Below are 22,946 nucleotides of genomic sequence, written 5' to 3' on the forward strand. Positions count from 1 at the left end.
TCTTCTTGCCTCACAGAGCTGTTGTGCTGGAAAATGGGGACAGGACAACCATGCACCCCACCTTTCACCCCTTGAATAAAATTAATAAATGTAAAAAATAATAATATTATTCTATGGGAAACAGAATGTTGGGCCAGATAGGCCTTTGGTCTAATCCAGTTCCTCTCTTCTCATGCCCAGCTCCACCCCATCTAACTATTGTTTGTTTCACGGTCTCCCATAATGGGATAGAAGCTCTTTGGCCACACATTTATTTGATTTTGTTCCCACTTTTAAAGATACTTCTTAAAAATCTATTTACAACTTATTTGGGGGTTTTTTCTCAGGCAACAAAATGAAAAGCAACCTAATGGTTGACTGAAACGCTAAGCATTTTAGTGTTACGCGTTGGAGGTCAAACTATACAGCAGCTGGAAAGAGTTTTCTGTTCTTTTATTTACCAAATGCTGTAAATAAGGGAAGTCAGGCAGAACACACTTCCTAAAAAGAAATGTGAGTTGAATCGGTTACTTGGCTTGGATGGAAACACTAAATGGAGTTTCACAACAAGTTCTGCTTTCTGGTCGTTTCTTACTTGGAAGCCAATTAGGGTCAAATGAGATTTGATGCTCAATGCATCGTTAGAAACTACATCAAGATTTGTTAAAAAAATAATAGCTGAGCTGATTTTCACCAGGACTAGAGTGAACGGGGAGGAGAGGTTTAATTATTTCGTCCCTAGCTATGATACCAATGAAAATCAGCCCTTTCGGGCTGCTATTCATTTTAGGCACTTGTGGTGGAACATGGCAGGGCTGTCCTATAGGTCCTTTATACTAGGAGTAGACAAATCTGTCAATCTCAGTGTCTTCTAATTCCTAAGATATTTTTTTCCCCTAATCTTCAATTCAGTTCTCCACATTTCCAGATCAGCTCACCGTTTTTATTTTTTAAAGTCCTCATGAAAACTCGTCAGGGTTTGCGGTGAGAATTTCTCCCAGTATGCATGTTTTGCCTAACAAGTACATCTGTGAAATGCAATTTTCCTAATACAGTGGTACCTCGCGTTACATATGTTTCAGGTTACATACGCTTCAGGTTAGAGACTCCGCTAACCCAGAAATAGTACCCCAGGTTAAGAACTTTGCTTCAGGATGAGAACAGAAATTGTGCAGCGGCGGCACAGTGGCAGCAGGAGGCCCCATTAGCTAAAGTGGTGCTTCAGGTTAAGAACAGTTTCAGGTTAAGAACGGACCTCCGGAACGAATTAAGTACTTAACCCGAGGTACCACTGTACTTGCACCCATATATGAATTTGTAGGCACACTTTGCCCCGGGACCTGCAGTTTTGTACAAATTACTTGGCTGAAGAACTGCACTGCAAAATTTGGAGAAGTGCAGATTTTGAAGGGTGGCTGTGTTTTGGTTTGTGTGTTATTCTGGAAAGCGCAAATTCACCTTCAAATGAGAACTCAATCAAGTTCCTTCCCCAACACTACTTTAAAAGGTAAAGGGACCCCTGACCATTAGGTCCAGTCGCGGATGACTCTGGAGTTGCGGCGCTCATCTCGCTTTACTGGCCGAGGGAGCCGGCATACAGCTTCCGTGTCATGTAGCCAGCATAACTGGCAAACCAGAGCTGCGCACGGAAACACCATTTACCTTCCCGCCAGAGTGGTACCTATTTATCTACTTGCACTTTGACGTGCTTTCAAACTGCTAGGTGGGCAGGGGCAGGGACTGAGCAACAGGAGCTCACCCTGTCGCGGGGATTCGAACCGCCAACCTTCTGATCGGCAAGCCCTGGGCTCTGTGGTTTAGACCACAGTGCCACCCGCATCCCTTAACACACTACTTTACACACAACTAAATATCACCAATCTACCCAACCTGGTTTGTATTTGTTAATACAGTGGTACCTTGGTTCTCAAACGCCTTGGTACTCAAACGACTTGGAACCGAAACACTGCAAACCTGGAAGTAAGTGTTCCAGATTGCGAACTTTTTCTGGAAGCCAAATGTGCTCTGTTTTGAGTGCTATGCTTTCATTTTGATTGCCACACTTCTGTTTTGAGTGTTACTCTGAGGTCTGTCTGTTTTTGCTATTGATTTTGTGGTTTTGTTTTTACGGCTCTTTTTGTTTTGTTTTTGTGATTGTGTGGAACCCAGTTCAGCTACTGATTGATTGTGTGACTTCAGTACATTGTTTATTGCTTTCATTTTATGGATCAATGGTCTCGTTAGATAGTAAGATTCATGTTAAATTTCTGTTTTAGGGGTTGCTTTCAAAACTCTGGAACGGATTAATCCATTTTGCATTACTTTCTATGGGAAAGCACGCCTTGGTTTTGGAACGCTTTGGTTTTGGAACAGACTTCCGGAACAGATTAAGCTTGAGAACCAAGGTACCACTGTAAGTATATTTATACTTAGAGCTATATACTGTAAATCTTGAGCCAGGGTCAAGGAAAGAAGGCATTACAGTTCTGACAAGAGTTGGGATTATAGTTCTAATTTGTAAAAATTGCCAATTTCCTGGTCAACCTGCATATCTGTTTTCTCATTCATGACACCCTCCCAACCTCTAAGATCATCATTTATTTCCAAAGATGGATTCCAACCTTCAACATAATATTCTTGATTCTTTTTAACTCCGCAGTAATTTGGAATTGTCCTCATGGTCACATGGAGATGTTGTCCTGCGCTGACTTCAAAGCAGTTAAACTGCACTTTCACCTGTTTGGATTACAAACCAAAAAAATCAAGGGAATTATAGGCAATTTCCAGATCATGTTGGAAAGATTCCAAAACGAGGTTAGATTATGGTCTTGTTGAGTCTACTGGGTTGATGTGTTCAAACCTGTTTTTGAACACGGTATATTTTCTATTTTCTTGCCACGATTTAAATAATCAAGAGGCATGGCATACTGGCAGGCTGCCAGGAGAAATTTCCAGGGAAATGTTTCCTGAGGTCCTCACATTCCAAGCTCATTGCTAAAATGCAAACTATAGCAAACTCAGCGTCCTGGCAGTTGCTCAGATCCAATGATCGCTTGAGAAAGCAGCAATTTCAAACATTCATTCATTCATAGCACTTTTCCATCAACAACATCTTATATTGAGATGTTCCACAGGAGGAAGCTGAGGAGAACTCTCACATGTATGCATTAGGGCGGTTCATAAAAAAACTTTTTTTAAAAAAATGCCTGCTCCAAAGGTCTTATCTTACTACACTAGGGATTATATAGCTATATCTGAAATTTCATGCATGTCTGTTAATATCTTGACCCCCTGAATTGAAATTTCAGCCTTCACAACATAGGGAAACGGCCAAGTAGAGTTCAAGAAGGACACTGACAAACTGGAACGTGTCCAGAGGAGGGCAACCAAAATGGTCAAAGGCCTGGAAACAATGCCTTATGAGGAACGGCTAAGGGAGCTGGGCATGTTTAGCCTGGAGAAGAGGAGGTTAAGGGGTGATATGATAGCCATGTTCAAATATATAAAAGGATGTCACATAGAGGAGGGAGAAAGGTTGTTTTCTGCTGCTCCAGAGAAGCGGACACGGAGCAATGGATCCAAACTACAAGAAAGAAGATTCCACCTAAACATTAGGAAGAACTTCCTGACAGTAAGAGCTGTTCGACAGTGGAATTTGCTGCCAAGGAGTGTGGTGGAGTCTCCTTCTTTGGAGGTCTTTAAGCAGAGGCTTGACAACCATATGTCAGGAGTGCTCTGGTGGTGTTTCCTGCTTGGCAGGGAGTTGGACTCGATGGCCCTTGTGGTCTCTTCCAACTCTATGATTCTATGATTCTATGATTCTAAGTAAACAGCTATTTTCGTGGAAGAGGGTCAAGATATTAACGGATATGCATGAAATTTCATATATAGCTATATAATCCCTAGCGTAGTAAGACAAGACCTTTGGAGCAGGCAGTTTCAAAACAAAGTTTTTTATGAACCACCCTAGTATATATACATCACAGCATGCTCAAAGATTTGCATTATGTTAAACAGGAATCCCAGTAGTGATATATGGAAGTGAGAGCTGGACCCTAAAGAAGGCTGATCGCTGAAAAATCGATGCTTTTGAATTATGGTGCTGGAGGAGACTCTTGAGAGTCCCATGGAGTGCAAGAAGATCAAACCTATCCATTCTGAAGGAAATCAGCCCTGAGTGCTCACTGGAAGGACAGATCCTGAAGCTGAGGCTCCAATACTTTGGCCACCTCATGAGAAGAGAAGACTCCCTGGAAAAGACCCTGATGTTGGGAAAGATGGAGGGCACAAGGAGGAGGGGACGACAGAGGACGAGATGGTTGGACAGTGTTCTCGAAGCTACCAGCATGAGTTTGACCAAACTGTGGGAGGCAGTGGAAGACAGAAGTGCCTGGCGTGCTCTGGTCCATGGGGTCACGAAGAGTCGGACACGACTAAACGACTAAACGACAACAACAACAACAAACAGGAATCATTCGCTGAAATCAGCAGTGAATCACTCGTTGATATTGGAGCGAATGATACTGTACAGGTTTTAAAGCTCATGGTCTCTGAAATTTAGGCTGCAATCCTATGCAGAAATCCCCACTGCGCACTTCCATCAATGCATATGAGCACTGACCCTGATTCAGCTCTGCTTGCAGGGAAGACGCTGTGGTTAGCAGCAGTTCTGACTATGAATGCACATTGTCATATGCGTCAAACTATGCATCTAGCATTATTCAAAGGGTCTCAGACGCACCTCTAGATGTGGTTGAGATTTCGTTTGCCCAGCTGCATCTACACTGGTGTATCTCTGGTGTTCCTCCATCTCCTTGCTCAATCGGGACAACGATCAAACCTCTAGCCCCAAACCAGCATTAAGTCCAGGGTTCGCAAAAGAAATGTAGCCATAAAACACTTTCCATGAAAAGATTGACTATAAATATATATGACGGGGCCTTCTCTGTGGTAGCTCCCCATTTGTGGAATGCCCTCTCTGCTGGTGTGCATGTCTTTCTCCCTCCTTTATTGGCTTTCAGGAAGAATTTAAATACCCAGGTTGATAGATACTGGTCATGGCAACCCTGAAATTATCAACTGTGATTGCTCTTAAACGTTTCTTAGGTGCTCTAAATGCTTTCAAGTGTTTAAAATATGTGTTTATTTTAGTTTAAATTGTACTGTTTTAACTGTCTGGTGTGTGGCACCCTCGGCTCCTTTGGAAGGAAGGGATGATATCTAACAGAATGAATGAATGAGAGATCAGAATTTCAAGGTTCCTTTCAGATGACATCTTTATAGAGCATCTTTTCGCACAAATTTTGTGATAGCCACTATCTATTGATTATTCATTCTGATTGATTTGTGGGGAGGTTATACAGTGGTGCCTCGCAAGACGAAATTAATTCGTTCTGCGAGTTTTTTCGTCTTGCGAATTTTTCATCTTGCGAAGCACGGTCAAGTCGCAACTGCACCTCTTCAAGCGGTTTTAAGAAAAAGGAAACAAACTTGCAAGACGTTTTTGTCTTGCGAAGCAAGCCCATAGGGAAATTCGTCTTGCGAAGCAACTCAAAAAATGAAAAGCTCTTTCGTCTTGCGAGTTTTTCGTCTTCCGAGGCATTCGTCTTGCGAGGTACCACTGTACAGCATCTCGTCAAGTAATCCCACACTTTTCAGTGCATTTCCCCATCACTTTTTGTACCCCAAAAAATAAAAGGGCAACTTGGAAGCAGGTTTGCTGTGCAAGAAGTCAAATCCACTTTGATTTGAATTTTGCCCATTGAATCACCCCACAGCCATCCCCCCCAAAAAACCTGACAGTCTGGAAATGACTCAATAAAGTGAGGGGGTATGTTAGAACTGACGATTTTAAAATAAAGAGTTTTCGTGAAGACCGGCAGACATGCGAAGCGAACAGCATAAGGCATCATTAGTTTTTCATTAACTGTGGATTTATTATATATATATATATATATATATATATATATATATAGGCATCTGGGAACAATGACATGAAATACCCCAAGCCCATACAACACACATACGGCCATTATGGTGCTTTCATAATATCAATGCAAACATAAACCACAGTGTCTTCTTCAGACAGACACGAACCAGTCTGCAAATGTGGTAGCAATTACAATCAAAAGCTTGCTCCTCTTTTATCAGAGCTGCAGATCCTGTTCAAATAGCTTCAGTCTGACTCGGTGCCTGCAGCTCTTCCCTGGTTCAACTATTACTAAGGCAAGGAGCCAAGAAGTGGGAATGGCCTGGGGTGGCCCAATAACACTGTAGGTCAGAAATAAATTCCTGGGCAAACGTTCATCCCCGTTCTCCTCAACATCCTACGTTCCAAAACCACTTGTTTTCTGGTTTATATTAATGGGGGCAGGGGGACATTGTTAAGTATAAGCTTCTGCTGTCTCAGCTGTGTACACACCATCAATTCAATGCACATCACTTTTGCAAAATAATTCTGGGAACTGTACAGTTGTACCTTGGATCCCGAACGACTTGGCTCCTGAAAAAAATTGGCTCCGGAAGGATTGAAACCTGGAAGTGAGTGTTCCAGTTCTCAAACGATTTTTGGAAGCCAATCATCCAGCATGGCTTCTGCAGTTTCTGATTGGCTGCAGGACGTTCCTGTAGCCAATTGGAAGCCGCGCTTTGGTTTCCGAACATTTTGGAAGTCAAAAGGACTTCCAGAATGGATTCCGTTCAACTTCCAAAATACGACTGTGCTTTGTTAAGGGTGCTGGGAACTTTAGATCTGTGTGGGTAAACTATGGCTCCCAGGATTCCATGGGGGAAGTAATGTGCTTTAAATATATGATATATATACACAGCCTTGCATTTAATAGCTTTTTCTTAAAATCTCAAAACGGCAAAGATTTGACAACAGTGTAATGAAGCATTTACCTTCCTTACAGCAGACTTTACATTTATGTCCTTCAATATCTTCACTCTCACACACTGAGAGTTCTGCGTTTCCATTGAGAGATAGCAAATTTCAATGCCACGGATATTTTCTAAAAAGAAATTTAGAAATACTTTTAAGTCCTGCTCTCTTCTCAAACTTATTTGGCCTACAGCCCCCTTTTCAGGCAAAAAAATATTACTCAGCACCACCCTGGAAATATATCTTCTTTAAGCAAACAAACAGAAAGATGCAGTGTTGATGGACTTGACCACTGATCGGTTATAACTTGTGTGTTTATTTGGAAAATAAAGCAATTGCTACAGCTTTAACTCTGTGTTTCATCGGTAAGCATCATTATGTGACCCCTGAGCCAAGGAGATTGTTATTATTGACTAAGAAGGTAAAGGTACCCCCTGACCGTTAGGTCCAGTCATGGACAACTCTGGGGTTGCGCGCTCATCTTGCTCTATAGGCCAAGGGAGCCGGTGTTTATCCGCAGACAGTTTTTCCGGGTCATGTGGCCAGCATGACTAAGCTGCTTCTGGCAAACCAGAGCAGCACACAGAAACACCATTTACCTTCCCACCGGAGCGGTACCTATTTATCTACTTGCACTGGTGTGCTTTTGAACTGCTAGGTTGGCAGGAGCTGGGACCAAACAACAGGAGCTCACCCCATCGAGGGGATTCGAACCACCGACCTTCTGATCGGCAAGTCCTAGGCTCTGTGGTTTAACCCACAGCGCCACCCGCATCCCTCTCTTACCAGTTAGCTTCTTTAATAAACACAGCGAAGGACAAAAGAAAACATCTTACCAGAATGGTGGCGCTCCCAATGAAGGAACGCACCCTCTTCCATCCCTATTAATCTACATCACTACACTACATCTTGTAATCTGAGCTTGTACCCTCTGTGCTTTCTGTGCAGTGCCAGATTTACGTATAAGCTAAACAAGCTATAGCTTAGAGTCTCACTCTCTTGGGGGGCCCCAAAAAAATTAAAGGGAAAAAACTGGGTGTACATTTCCAAAATATAAGATAAAAAACAAATAAAATAAAACCTACATACAGCAACAGTGTTTTGTGTTGTGTAGGCTCCTATTTTGTTATGTGCAAATGGCTTTAGATACCTATTAGGTCCATAAATTACCATATAGCATACAGTGGTACCTCGGGTTACAGATGCTTCAGGTTACAGACTCCACTAACTCGGAAGTAGTACCTCAGGTTAAGAACTTTGCTTCAGGATAAGAACAGAAATTGCGCGGTGGCAGCAGGAGGCCCCATTAGCTAAAGTGGTACCTCAGGTTAAGAACAGTTTCAGCTTAAGAATGGACCTCCAGAACGAATTAAGCTCTTAACCTGAGGTACCACTGTATATTCAACACAAAAAACAGCAGCAATTTGTTGTTGACAAAGGACAGCTGGACATATAAAGGGCCCCATTACCTTCAGTAGCTTAGGGCCTCATCAAACCTAAATCCGGCCCTATTTCTGAGATTTTCCAAGCTCTTCTTGACCTTGGGCTGAGCGGAGGAATGAATCTGTTAACTCTCTCTCTCTTCTAGTGTTTCTTCTGCTAGCTGCTCCCCATCCAGTATTTCCCAGCTTCTGCCTTCTGAACTATGCCCCTCTGCGAACCACTGTTCCAAATCTATACTGTCCTCCTGCTCCTGGGAAGATTCAGGGTCAGGGGGAGGGGGTGGCTCCCACCATTCTTCCTCAGTGCAGCCTTCCTCAGCACGGTCCCTGACAAAAGGGTTTACCAAAGCCCAGGAAAACCCATTGCCTCTGGCACAACTGCCGGATCCAGAGTCGCCATCCTGCCATGGCGCCCGACCTGTTTGTTGCAGAGATTCCACATTGAATCCTACTTACCCTCAAGATGTAGTGTCGCCTTAACACTCAAGAGAAGAGAGCATTGCCTTTGTCCTCCACACTTCATGGCGGTCCACAGCTTCATGCTTCTCAGGGTGGTAGGAGAGAGAGAGGCAGGAGCAGGATGGCAGAAGCTGCCAAGAATACCACCTGTGGGTAGACCCATATATTTAAAAGGTGCATGAAAATGTTTTTTTGAAGCGTCGCCCCTACAAACAATCTCTGCTCATTGGCAGGAGGCTTCTCTTAAAATTATCTTTGCGTGACCAGGCCACGACAGCTCCAGCCCCCAGGGATCATAAGGAAGGAATAAAGACTCTGACAACGTTATATGGAATTAAAATTAGCCCACAACTTTATTAAACTTCCGAATGTAGGAAGACCTTTGCTTAGGACTTGGGCGTGTATCCCTCCCAGCCCCCCCAGTCGGGGGAACTGGGGTGTATCAGGGTAAATGGGATTTGGGGGTGCAATGTGAGACATAAGCCCATATCCCCGCACGCAGGGTAGTTCACTGACAACTTTTCAGTGTATGGCCAGTGACACCCACTATATAACCCTTTTAAGAGGGGGCCCTGGAATAGCCACTGCAGGGGGGTGAGTCCCCACTTCATGCCCCCCCCCAATTATAGGGAAGAAAAGACCAAAGGCCATAAACGCCAAAATTGTGGCGAATTGCTAAGGGGAAGACAAAACCTGCCAATGCAGGGAAATTTCTTCCTGGTCCTTCAACAGCAACCAGTCAAAGACCGCAGCAGTGCCCGCTAAACAGGAATAAAAAGTTAACCTGCAAATAACATTAAACTAAGGGAGGGGAGGGTGAGTGACTCTCCAGAGCCAACTGCCTGGCTATTGTCGGCTCCACCCCCTATTTATAAATGGGACTGACCCCACCTCCCAGCAATGAAACTTCACTGCTGAGGGTGGGCGTGAACCTCCAAATAATAACACTGAGAGGCAGGCCAGTCCCTGTTTGCCATTAAGCTCCCTGGAAACTGTGGCACTGCACGCGATCCTGCAAAGGGCACCCACAATGTAAAGTGTGAGTGCTTATTCTCTGCCACTGGATTCCATCATGTCTAGCCAAAATAAACACTACAATTTCTCCCTTATTCTGGAAAGGCTGTAGAGATAGGCTCATATTATCAGCAGCCTGATTAACAATAGCCTGATACTGGAAACAACCTAAAGAAATCCCCATTGAAATCTGGGTAAATAATATTTGGAATGTGGCTCTATGGGAACGCCTTCCTCGCCACAGAAGGGTAATTAAAGGCACTTCTGAGAGACTTGGCTTCCATTCTTTTCCTTTATAAATGAGGCAGAAGATACTTTTATTCCACCCTCAACACAAGAATCTTTGTGGAAAGGATACTTAATGTTTTATTGTGTTTTTATGTATGTTGGAAGCTGCCCAGAGTGGCTGGGGCAACCCGGAAAGATGTGTAGGGTATAAATAGTAAAATTATCCTTATGGGATGGGACGTCCCTATTTTCTCCGTGGAACTGTTGGAGAGTATGGAATTGATAATGCATAAATAAACATATTCCTTGTGTACTGTGTACTGCATATGAAACTTGATACGAATGTACCACTGGACTAGTTACAGAAGTTATATGTTGTTCTTGTATTTACATGAAGACCAATAAAATTGTTTTTAAAAGAAAGAGAGAGAGAGAGAGAGAATGTTTTTAAAAGCAAGTGCAATAGCCAGGTTGGGTTGCAAAGCATTTAGGAAGCATTCAAGAGAATAGGGATATTCATGGTTTTTTCTGCAGACAAAAACTCAGTATTTGCCCTTTCTGCTGCATCAGATCAGAACTAGCTCCACTGGGCCTAGAGTGGTGAAGCTGTGACCCGCCAGATGTTTGCTGAACTACAACTCCCATCAGTAGAGTTGGCCAAGGTTCAGGGATGATGGGAATTGAAGTCCAATATCAGACGAACCAAAGTTTCCATGCCGTTGGCCCACAGGACCTGAGCTGCTCTGATTATCTTGTGGGGGGAACTAAATTAATAGCACACTTAGTGATGTTGGGGTTTTCTTCGTCCAGTGTCAAGCCTATTAGATATTTCTGGGGAACTATTATTGGATTGAGGATTCAAATTCCAAAGTGGAAGGACTCCTGCAAAGCTGTGGCTAAATGGCAGATTTACACAAGAGGGCACCATAGCCTTCCAAACCATTTGGTCTGAATATTTTGGTTATCATGGACACAAAGATTTCTCATCTACTGATCTTATTTCACACGACTCTGATGGAGGGGTTATTGGATTAAATGTTTCTGGTGCTGGCGTTTCTTCTGATGGGTTAATTGATGGGTTATTATTAGGTTTGGGGCATCTTTGGGCTTTTAAGCTTTTCAAAAGTTGCTTGGAGACTTTTTGTACTAAGCAGCCAGTAAGTCAGAATACAATCATCACCTTCATCAGATCAATACAAGAATTACTGAATGTGGATATTCTTACAAATGCGTGCTACTCACTGTGGAGGAATGCCACAAGGTGCCATGCTTAGGGCTTTCCCAAGGTTATTATGGGAATTTCCATATAAGCGTGTTCTGGGGAATCCTGAGGATGTATGGAAGCTTATCAGGGATTCTTCAGAAGGAAGATCAGCAATGACTGATGCCTTTCTCCCAAAGGCAGTTTGCCTATCACAACTTTCTTGAGAGATGAACAAGTGGGAGTCTGTCCCTGATATTCTGCTTTGATCTGTATTGGACTTGAAATTGTTTTAGAGATGTTCTTATTGTTGATGTATTTATGGTTTAATCACTTCAGATTGTTTAGGGGAAGTGATTCCTAAACGAAATGAATAATACGACAAGCTCAGTGGCACAGAAGGGTTTGGTATGTTCCAGAGTGCGTAATACGATTCCTGAGATGATTAGACCCAACATGTCTGACCAACTCTCTATATGAATTGAGTGGGTTTCCTAGAACATACTCCTCTTTCAAGAGTCCTCTGTGACACAGAGGATTCTGTGATACAGTGGTACCTCGGGTTACATACGCTTCAGGTTACATACACTTCAGGCTACACACTCTGCTAACCCAGAAATAGTGCTTCAGGTTAAGAACTTTGCTTCAGGATAAGAACAGAAATTGGGCTCCGGCGGCGTGGCAGCAGCAGGAGGCCCCATTAGCTAAAGTGGTGCTTCAGCTTAAGAGCAGTTTCAGGTTAAGAATGGACGTCCGGAACAAATTAAGTACTTAACCTGAGGTACCACTGTATAGGCTAGGGATGGAAGATAAAATCATTTGGTGAGCATTTTAAATCAAACCGATCTAATTTGCTGGTTTCTGATTTATGCATGCAAATCAGAACACAGCTATCCATCAGAGTACGCACTTCTCCAAATTTTGCAGTTTTTCAAAAAAAAATGCATATTTTACTTGGAGAGGCATTGAAAAACAAACAGAAATGTGCATTTTAGAGGAAGAATGTGTTTGCCATATGTACAAAGTGCATACAGTTTACATGCAAATTTTGCACGTTTGTTTTATTTGCACACACAAAATTGGGACTTGAATGGCCCTGTGAGTCAGCACTTGTGAAACAGTCATAGACTGGAAATAGGTTGGGCCATCCATCCCTCTTAATTTCAAGGTAATGGGTTTGAGTCCCACACTGGGCAAAAGATTCCTGCACTGACGGGGGTTGGACTGGGTGACCCCTGTGGTCTTTTCCAACTCTACAATTCTATGATTCTATGATCCCTGGGATAGACAGGGCGGGAAATGCGGAAGTGGATAGCAGCCCATGAAGGTAGAAAGTTTGAAAGCTGCTAATGTTAGTAGGAAGCACAAATATTCAGTGGTGATAGAACAATAATTTCTATGTAAAGGTAAAGTTAAAGGGACCCCTGACCATTAGGTCCAGTCGTGGACGACTCTGGGGTTGCGACGCTCATCTTGCTTTACTGGCCGAGGGAGCCGGCGTACAGCTTCCGAGTCATGTGGCCAGCATGACTAAGCCGCTTCTGGCAAACCAGAGCAGCGCACGAAAATGCCATTTACCTTCCCGCCGGAGCAGTACCTATTTATCTACTTGCACTTTGATGTGCTTTCGAACTGCTAGGTTGGCAGGAGCAGGGACCGAGCAACGAGAGCTCACCCCGTCGCGGGGATTCGAACTACCAACCTTCTGATCGGCAAGTTCTAGGCTCTGTGGTTTAACCCACAGCGTCACTGGTCACTAACAGCTGAACTAAGAGATCTTATGCAGAAGCTTTAGTTTCCACATGGAGGTGTTCCGTTGCTTAATACAGTGGTACCTCGCAAGACGAAATTAATTCGTTCTGCGAGTTTTTTATCTTGCGAATTTTTCATCTTGCGAAGCACGGATTCCCTGGGTATTAACGGTTTTAAGAAAAAGGAAACAAACTCGCAAGACGTTTTCGTCTTGTGAAGCAAGCCCATAGGGAAATTCGTCTTGCGAAGCAACTCAAAAAACGAAAAACTCTTTCGTCTTGCGAGTTTTTCGTCTTACGAGGCATTCGTCTTGCGAGGTACCACTGTAGTGTCTCTGTATAAAAAACCAGGCCCCATTTTTATATTAGATGTAAGGCTGCTATTCAAGTCTTTCATGTGTTGTCATATACAGTGGTACCTTGGGTTACAGACAATTCAGGTTACAGACTCCGCTAACCCAGAAATAGTACCTCAGGTTAAGAACTTTGCTTCAGGATGAGAACAGAAATCATGCGGCGGCGGTCCGGCGGTAGTGGGAGGCCCCATTAGCTAAAGTGGTACCTCAGGTTAAGAACAGTTTCAGGTTAAGAACGGACCTCCAGAACGAATTAAGTTCTTAACCCGAGGTACCACTGTATTTTGGCAAGCCAGCCATTGAGAATCACTGGTGATGTTTACGGCTGAGCAGGCAATTTCTAGGGGCAAGCTCTGAAGTAGCTTTGAAGTCCACTTAGGTATTTGAATACTTTAATTTCTAGAACAATGAAAAGGTTATACTTACTAGAAGTTTGTGTTCTGCAAAGAAATCCCTGAAGGAGGAAAAATGAAAGAAAAAAAGTTAGTTTAAACTGTGTGTCTAAGGAATAAAAGGCACTCTTCTTACAAAGTTATTATGTATGACAATGACAAGCATATGTTCAGACATTATCAGCAGCAGAGAAGGGCACTCTCAAAGTCCAATCCTTTAAAAAGAAAGTAGAATTATTTGTTCTTCTGGGAAAGACATGGGAAACCTGTGACCCTCCAAATGTTGTTATTCCAGCTTCCATCAGCCCCTGTCGGCATATCTGTGGGTCAGGGAAGATGGAGGTGAGGAGTCCAGTAAACATTAGAGAACCACAGTTTCCCCACCCCTTTATGGACCAAAACAACCTGTAACCAGGATTCAAACTATAGTTAGATGTCCAGAAAACTACTGGTTTTGTTGGGTTCAAGACAGTGGGGAGAAAATGTTGGTCCAGAACCTTTTCTGTCCCTGTGACATCAGATGATTGACAGCTGTGTTGCCCTGCTCACCTGTCAAAGTTCTTAATGCACAAGGGCACCAACTCAGGGTGGGGGGTGGGCTGCTCTCTTTGGGTCCCCTGAAATAATACAGCCTTGCAAGTCCAACTTGCAAGTCAAACATCTAAAATTGTTATTTGATCCGAAGGGAACAACTAGAGCAGTTCCTTTGATCTGATCTGTTCCTTGGGTAATCCACGATCTTGCCTTCTCTCAGAAGATCAAGATTTTTGGCTGGAAACCTGCTTAAAGCTCCGAGGCTTCATGGGAATAAAAGCACAGCCTTAGTACTTTTTCGGATCTTGACTGTTTGATGCCCTTTCATGACACCCCACACTACAAAAAAAAAAAACCAACCAAAAAACCCAGCTGCCTGAGGCAGCTGCCTTAATTGGCCAAATGATAGGCCCTGCCTCAGTTCCTCCACAAGATTCAGATGTGTTTATTTGCATCTATGCATCCAGCCATCACAGAGCAAAAGCTTGGCAAGCAAAGGGGAAATCAGATCTGTGTCAAAGCTAACATCAGATAGCATAAATAAAATTTTACACAAACTTGCATTCAATTATGCAAAAACATAGGCAGACTGAAAATTCTGAAACTCCCTGGCAGAATACCATTTCACAAACATGTGTGTGTGTGTGTGTGTACACACACAGAGCTTTTTTTTTCTATAAAAAAATGTTTAAGGGTACTCTCATTTCCCTACTCATGTTGAAATACTGCCCCTCGATGAGGCCAAACTTAGATTTACAAAATGTTTAGGGATAATATGCAAACCCCTGCATCCCCACAGAAAAAAGCACTGTGTGTGTGTGTGTGTGTGTGTGAGAGAGAGAGAGAGAGAGAGAGAGAGAGAGAGAGACTGTATATATGTATGTATGTGTATATGTATATATTTTCTGTTAGTATTAAATGATGCATTTATTTTTAAGATTTCCTACCAGCCCTTCACCGGAGGTCAGTTTTCAGCATTACACTATCCAGTTATAAAAGCAAGCAAAACAACGACAGCTATACAAGCAGTGAAACTGTTCCAGACCAAAGCAGGGCAAGGATGGTGTGGCTGACTGCTTTTGTTTGGGTTGGGTTGTGTTTTTTAAGAACTCCGGATATTTGGGGAAATTCATTTCTGAGAATTCTTTGCGGTGACCCGCTAACCTACATTCAGCAGAAGAATTAGGCAAAACATGACTCATAAATTACCCAAGAAGTACTTTTTCCCCATCTGTATAATTTGCTCAGTCGCACTGTGTACACACATGCTGTAATAATTAAGGGTGCCGTGGAAAAGAAGAAAGGGGGGGCACTGTTCAAACAGGACACCAGGGGTGAGCATCAGTAGAGTGCAGTGATTTTTTTTTCCATAGGGGAACAGTTAGGGCCGGAGGCAGCAGCTTGAGAGGATGGGGGGGGGTGATGTCCTGACATTGTGCATGTGAGAATTGCGCCTCTGTCCCGAAGCTGAGCAGAAACTTCCGGGGCTTTGGGAAAGAAGTGCCGGATCTCTCACAGGATGCTGGAGCCCTGCTACCTCTTCCCAAAGCTGGGTGGGCTTGGAGAATGTGGCAGGAGCGCTCTGTTTTATTATTATTACAAAAACTATTATTACTTTTATTTTGACAAAGTAATAGGTAAAGGTACCCCTGGCCATTAGGTGCAGTTGCGAACGACTCTGGTGTTGCGGTGCTCATCTTGCTCTATAGGCCAAGGGAGCCGGCGTTTGTCCGCAGACAGCTTCCGGGTCATGTGGCCAGCATGACTAAGCCGCTTAGACCATAGCGAGAGGTGTTGAAATTTTGGGAAGTTGGATAGTTACAATGGAATGTTCTCGGGGGTGGGGTGCACATTATTATTCTTATTTATTTATGATTATTACTTTGTCAAGGACACGGGTGATGCTGTGGTCTAAATCACAGAGCCTAGGTCTTGCCAACTGGAAGGTCAGCGGTTCAAATCCCCGTGACGGGGTGAGCTCCCACTGCTTGATCCCAGCTCCTGTAAACCTAGCAGTTCAAAAGCACGTCAAAGCGCAAGTAGATAAATAGGTACTGCTCCGATGGGAAGGTAAACGGTGTTTCTGTGCGCTGCTCTGGTTTTGCCAGAAGCGTCTTAGTCATGCTGGCCACATGACCCAGAAGCTGTCTCTGAACAAACACCGGCTCCCTCAGCCTATAGGGCGAGATGAGCGCGCAACCCCAGAGTCGTCCGCAACTGGACCTAATGGTCAGGGGTACCTTAACCTTTACCTTTTAGCTCCAGGATTCCACATTCTTTCACAAGACCCTGCCAGAGTATTCAGAGCATCCTTTGAGACTTATCTTCAAGCCTACCTGCCTTCAGAGGTGAGGCAACTTGCAAAGGGGCTTTTTCCATGCAGCCCCTTGGCTTGAGAATGTCTTCTCCAAGGAGGCTTACTAGGCAGTGAGAATTATGTCTTTTTTGCCCATGGCATTCCATGGCACTGTGCCAATTGAAACACCTTTTCAATTTGTTGATCTTTTAGGCCATTTATGTTTCCGGTTTATTTATTTTTAATACAGTTATATTTACTGCAGGTCTAATGGTTTATGTCACTGTTGTGCGGCTCTCTTTTTAAATGCTTTCGCTGTGCTTAATTTTCTTACAAGTCACTCTGGGGGAGATCTTTTGGACTGAAGAAACAGGATTTACACAAAACAAACACCATTTTTTATTTCTCTTGCTCTTTGTCTATTTGCATCAATGGAATTTGTTTGGGGGGGAATGGAGGGGTATAAGCATGCCCGCACACACATGAATATGGTCATGATTGCTATCAGTGTCAAAGAGATAAGAAATGGATTTCTGTCAAATTTACCGCCTGATGCAAAGTCAGATTCCGTTTCCTGGTACAAGGGAAAGAAGACTGCTGAGTCATTCTTCTCTACACAATGAAGAGGGACCTGATATCTCTGCTTATCAGTAAAGCTGGGCACAATATAATTTGCATGCATATTAAAAGTGTGTTCCTCATCACACATAAAACTAGCCAGGAGCAGAAGTCTCAAACTCTCACTTCTCGGGTGTGGATTTGCTTGAGCATTTTTTTGCTGTTTGGTTAATGGCATCAGGATCTTGAGGAAGGCAAATAAATGTACAAAGATAAATTGCTATTGTTACGCACCAACCCAATCGTCACAGCTGTGTGAGATTCCAGGGATTCTAGATGCTTGCCTGGGGTTTGTGTTAGCTTTGGAAACGAGGCACAGCAAAGACTGTAGTGTCTTTATCATATATGGATTATTTACACATATATACAACCTGAATCTTGGATAGAGGGGTGTACAGCATTACATTCAAGAGGGTCTCATAGGCACAGTCCCTGGGTTCAAGCAGCCATCAGCCTTCCTGCCTGTTGCTCTGCAGCTTGGCTTGATACCCCCCCCTTCCATAACTCCTAATTTTGCACTAGGCAGCTGCCTAGATGGCTTTTCCATTGCCTCACAGCTTTCCGGCTTTTCCTTTAGAACACACCAGGGCAAATTGCAAACCTGAAACTCTACTACGGGTCTTTGTTCTTCTACCCAACTCAAGGAAAGACACCTCTCTCTCGCAAGATCCCTAGCGGCTTATCACTTTCCTTTTTTCTTCCTTAATGGCCCATCCTAGGTGATCTCCTGAACATGCCTGGTTTGATTTTAACATGCTAAATCCAGTGTCCAGCACCTGGGAATTAGAAGTGTGGTCCAGGAATTAGAAGGCAGGTCAAGGTACCCACAAACTCATAACGCTATAATGCGATGAGTATGGGACTTGTCTTGCTGTTATCATTTTTCTTTACTGTTTCCAGTCGATTATCAGCAATAAAGTTCTTTGTTTTGTTTTCAGTAGGTTATCAGCAATAAAGTTCTTTGTTTTGTTTTCAGCTTCTTCCTGGCTGGTGGATTGTATTATCGTAGGTCAAAGTGGAAGCTATAGGTTGAGCTATGGAACAGTCCCTCCTATTGGTTAAAATCAGGCTGCACACCCTCCTAGGCCACATCTCTCCGGACCAGACTATTCACCGCAGTGGTGTAGCGTGGGTTGCTAGTGCCCGGGACAACGCAGAGGGGATGGGAAGGAGAGAAACAGACGGAGTACACATGCACATTCAACTGCTTAACAGCATCAGCATCACCCAGGGGATCGCAGCTGCAGAGATAAGAAGAGTCGTCCCTTTGTCTGGAGAGGTCATTTCCTGGTTTGAATGGAGAAGCTGTTTTCAACAGAGCCTACTTACGGAAGTGCACAGCTGCACCAGGTATTGAAATGTTGCACTCCCTAACACTTTTGCATCTGGGGCAACTGCCCTTGTCTCCCCCCCATCCTTCCCATGCTACACCACTGATTCACCAGCCTTGTTTTCACCCTCACTGGATATTTTTACCTGGCTAGCAGGTGCCCTTGATCTCTGAAAATGCTTCCTGCTCACCTGGATAGAGACAGAGAGGGACATGTGCTTAGAGACTTGCCCCCAGTACAAAAATAAAATTAGCGTTTTCTGCTCTGCCCACCACCAGAATGTGCACACACACACACACATCCTGATGCCACTGAGACAACTTTTTCAAGGAAATACACTTAGGAACTGTAGCCTTTTCAACGTCATGGGAAAGATTTGATTTCGCCTTTACCAGGGACTGTCCCTTAGCTCAGCCTACTAGCCAAGATATATATAGCTAAGATGAAGCCATACTGAAGAAGCTTAGTGCAAACAGCAATCCACAAACCAGGAAGAAGTTTAAAAGGGAAACAAAACAAAAGACAAGCGTTCTTTATTGCCCGTACTGGAATTATACAAGGAAGTAATGAATAAAATGCTGACAGTAATTATTAAAAAAAAAGACCTGTGAAAGCATTCTGAGGGAAAGGGAATGTTGCCTTAAATGATCTCAAACAAACATGCTGATTTTGGCTTCCCCGTGTCCGAAAGGGTACACAAACTGTCTTAAGAGCATGACTGCGCAGCGTTTGATGTCATACGTAGCCCTGACCTGGAGCCAGGTATGGAGTCCTGCAAGGACAAACCAGCGAGGCTCCTCATGGGGTCTCTGCCATGGGAGCATATTCACCAAGTGCTTTTCCAGCTGCACTGGTCCCCAGTGGAGTACAGGGTCAGATTTAAGGTGCTGGTTTTGACCTTTAAAGCCCTTCACGGCCTAGGACCCTTATACCTACAGGACCGCCTCTCCTGGTATGCCCCACGGAGGACCTTAAGGTCCATAAATAGCAAAACCCTAGAGGTCCCGGGCCCTAAGGAAGTTAGATTAGCCTCAACCAGAGCCCTACCCAGCCAGGACCGGGCTCAGGGCGGCTAACACCAGGTATAAAACAATTGATTAAAATACAACTTAAAAACAAGATTAAAATACAACATTAAAATGCAGCCTCATTTCAGTAGAAACTCAAATCAAAAACTTTTTGGGGATGAAAACATCAAATCTTCACCAAGGCCAACTATCTACACTGGGCATACATGGGCCAGAAAAAAAGCCAAGGAAGTCCCCAAATAGGAGTTTCATCACAGAAGGAGAAAGGTAAGAGGGGAAGGGGATCAAGTTGATAACAAGCCAAAGGCTAGGCAGAACAACTCTGTCTTACAGGCCCTGCGGAAAGAAATCAGATCCTGCAGGACCCTGGTCTCATGAGACAGAGTGTTCCACCAGGTCAGAGCCAGTGTTGAAAAGGTCCTGGCTATGGTTGATGCCCTGCCACGGGTCCTGCCTGGTATATGTGCACCACGGGTGCCAATAAAGGGTGAGGCACCAGCTCAGCTGAGAGAACCAAGATGGGGAGCATCTCCACTCAATTTAACTCCCACCCCCCCCCAGCCCAGCACAAGGGGGGTTAGTAAGTATAGTGATAGCGTGGTTTAAGAACAGTTTAGATTATGAACAACTTGGATTAAGAACGCTGCAATCCCGGAAGTAGGTGTTTTGGTTTGTGAACTTTGCCGTGTGATAAGAACCTGTTTTGCTTCCTGTCGAGTGTGTTGCATTTGTAAAATTGAGTCCCCCGCTGCTATGGGAAAGCACGCCTTGGTGTAAGAATGTTTTGGTTTAAGAACGGACTTCCAGAATTCAATGTCTTGACCAGAAGTCATAAACAATCTGTCCCTGTCAACATCAACAGAAGATACCGTATTTTTCGCCCTATAGGACACACTTTTTCCCCTCCAAAAATGAAGGGGAAATGTGTGTGCGTCCTATGGGGCGAATGCAGGCTTCGCGGACCTCTCGGCAAGCAGCGGGAGTGCTCCCACTGCTTGCGGAGAGTTGCCTGCATGCTGAAGCCTGCGCGCACTGAGATCAGCGCGTCCAGGCTTTGCGGACCTCTCCGCAAGCAGCAGGAGCCAGCGCTGGGCTCCCACGGCTTGCAGAGAGCTGCCTGTTTGGGGGCTAGGGTCGGGGGAAGCTCGGGTGGGCCTCCCCCGCCCCAGCCCCACGCCTGGGGGAAAAATAATTTTTTCCCCTTTATTTCCCCCCCAAAAAAACTAGGTGCGCCTTATGGGACGGTGCATCCTATAGGGCGAAAAATATGGTAATAACCATCAAAACATATACAGCCAAATCATAGACACTCCTCATGGGTTTCTAGAGGAGAAGCAGACTCGCTACAGCAAAAATCAAATATCATCCTATTGCTGTCAGCAAGCAAGAGCTTTACACTAGTGGCCAAAATTGTGAAAACCTTTTGGAAAAGGGGTATTTCTGATGTTTGATGGCTCATAACACCACTTTTTTGGGGGGAAACCATACCATAACATTATAAATCAGTGGAAAGATAATTTAATGAAGAATGCAATGCAACAAGGTTTGTTCAATTATCTGTATTCTATCCAAAGTTATAGCCAAATAACCAGAAAAAGGAAGCACAAATTGCTCAGGTCGATATGCTGTCGCTTGCCTTCATTTGAATGTAGCCAAGGAATGGGGCAGGAACCTTTCTACATATGTGGTGGGAGTGCAAAGAGATAGTGGGATTCTGGGAAAATATCTATAACGAACTGAAAAAGATTTTTAGATTTTCATTTGGGGGAAAAAAACAGAATCCTTTCTCCTAGATATCATGTCAGAGGAAATAAAAAGAACGGTCAGACCAATATTTATGTACGCAACTATGGTGGCAAGGTTATTGATGGCCAAAAATTGGAAAAGTAGCAGCGTCACAACTAAAACAGACTGGTTATCTAAAATGATGGAATACTTCCATATTGCCGAACTAACAGGGAGGATAAAAGGAGATATGGTACAAAAAGTGAATAAGGAGTGGGCTATCTTTAAGGAATACATCAAAAATTATGTGGAAAAAGTAGAATTTCTGACAGATATTGAGTGAATCCAGAAAATGATTAGAGTGGAAGGAGAGTAAAGTCAAGATAGAAGAAGAGATTAAAGAAATAATGAAATGTGTTTAAGCTAGTTGGAAAAATAAAGTAGCATAACAAGAACAGCTGGAAGTCAAGTCACTTGGTGGGTGTCCGTGTGGGGTAGGTGTGTAGGTATGTTGATATGTACAGTATAGGTAGGTATTATATAGAGTAATGTAGGTATGATTTATGTTATGAAAATAAGGTACAGTGGTACCTCGGGTTAAGTACTTAATTCGTTCCGGAGGTCCGTTCTTAACCTGAAACTGTTCTTAACCTGAAGCACCACTTTAGCTAATGGGGCCTCCTGCTGCCACCGCACCGCAATTTCTGTTCTCATCCTGAAGCAAAGTTCTTAACCTGAGGTACTATTTCTGAGTTAGCGGAGTCTGTAACCTGAAGCGTATGTAACCGGAAGCGTATGTAACTTGAGGTACCACTGTAGTGTGTTGTGCTGTGTATGTGTATTGTGTAAATGTGTATGTATGTGTTTTATATGTTAATAAAATTTAAATTTTTAAATTTTAAAAAAATGAATGTAGCCAATGAGCACGAGTGTTTAAAGAGCCAATCAGCTGTTATGAGCCATCAAACCTCGGAAATACACTTTCCCAAAAAAGGTTTCCACAATTCTGGCCACTTGTGTAGCTAACTGGGCAGACCGGTGAATTCTATTTGCAAGAAAGAGGATACAGATTTGCGTGGACAGGTGGAGTCCCCAGATCCCGCACGGTCCCCCCCCCCCCCCCCCGTCATGTGGAATAATGACTCAAGACAACGTGCTATGGGATTAAATTGGCCACAACTTTATTAAATTTCAAATGTGGGTAGACCTTGGCTCAGGCATTGGGCGTTCTCCCTCCCCAGTCCCCAGCCGGGGACCTAGGGAGCATCAGGGTTATCCAGTGTGGGGGTGGGGGTGGGCCGGCTCTGGAGAACATATGTTCAAGCAGAGATAGCCACCCCCGTTATGCCGCCGCCGCAGGGGAGAGCAATGATGACCTTTCGGCGTACGGTCAAAGCCTCCCTTCAGAAACCCCTTTAACGGGGAACCCTAGTATCGCCGCTGCAAAGAGGAAGATGGACTAAAGGATTCCGCCCAAGGTCTGATACCGCCAAAGTTGTGACGTTTTGCTACGGGAAAGGCGAAACCTGCCAATGCAGGGAAATTCCTTTCCAGCCCTTTAACAGCGACCTTAACGTAGCAGCGCCCGCATACCTATGAAGAAAAGTTAACCTGAAAAACCTGTGAAGAAAATTTAACCTGCAAAATAAGACATTAACTGAGGGTGGATAGGGTGGGAGAAGCTCTGGAGCCAAGTGAGGATTCCCAGGTAA

General features: G+C 43.9%; 1 protein-coding gene across 2 annotated transcripts in view; it reads right to left on the reverse strand.

Annotated features, from left to right (window-relative positions):
* Window positions 1–22,946, reverse strand: part of IL17REL (interleukin 17 receptor E like) — a 52,304-nt gene that overhangs the window by 21,924 nt on the left and 7,434 nt on the right. For both annotated transcript variants that reach the window (XR_014539398.1, XM_083575228.1), the window contains exons 2-5: window positions 13,737–13,764; window positions 8,758–8,907; window positions 6,880–6,989; window positions 2,601–2,715 (exon numbers count right to left, since the gene is read on the reverse strand). Coding sequence is in view for 1 of the 2 variants with exons in the window: in XM_083575228.1 (XP_083431354.1) it covers window positions 2,601–2,715; window positions 6,880–6,989; window positions 8,758–8,907; window positions 13,737–13,764 (403 nt within the window). In the remaining variant the exon portion in view is untranslated. The remainder of the gene's footprint in view (window positions 1–2,600; window positions 2,716–6,879; window positions 6,990–8,757; window positions 8,908–13,736; window positions 13,765–22,946) is intronic.

This window comes from Podarcis filfolensis (assembly GCF_964270895.1).
Source record: "Podarcis filfolensis genome assembly, chromosome: 10".
Classification (NCBI taxonomy): Eukaryota; Metazoa; Chordata; class Lepidosauria; order Squamata; family Lacertidae; genus Podarcis; species Podarcis filfolensis.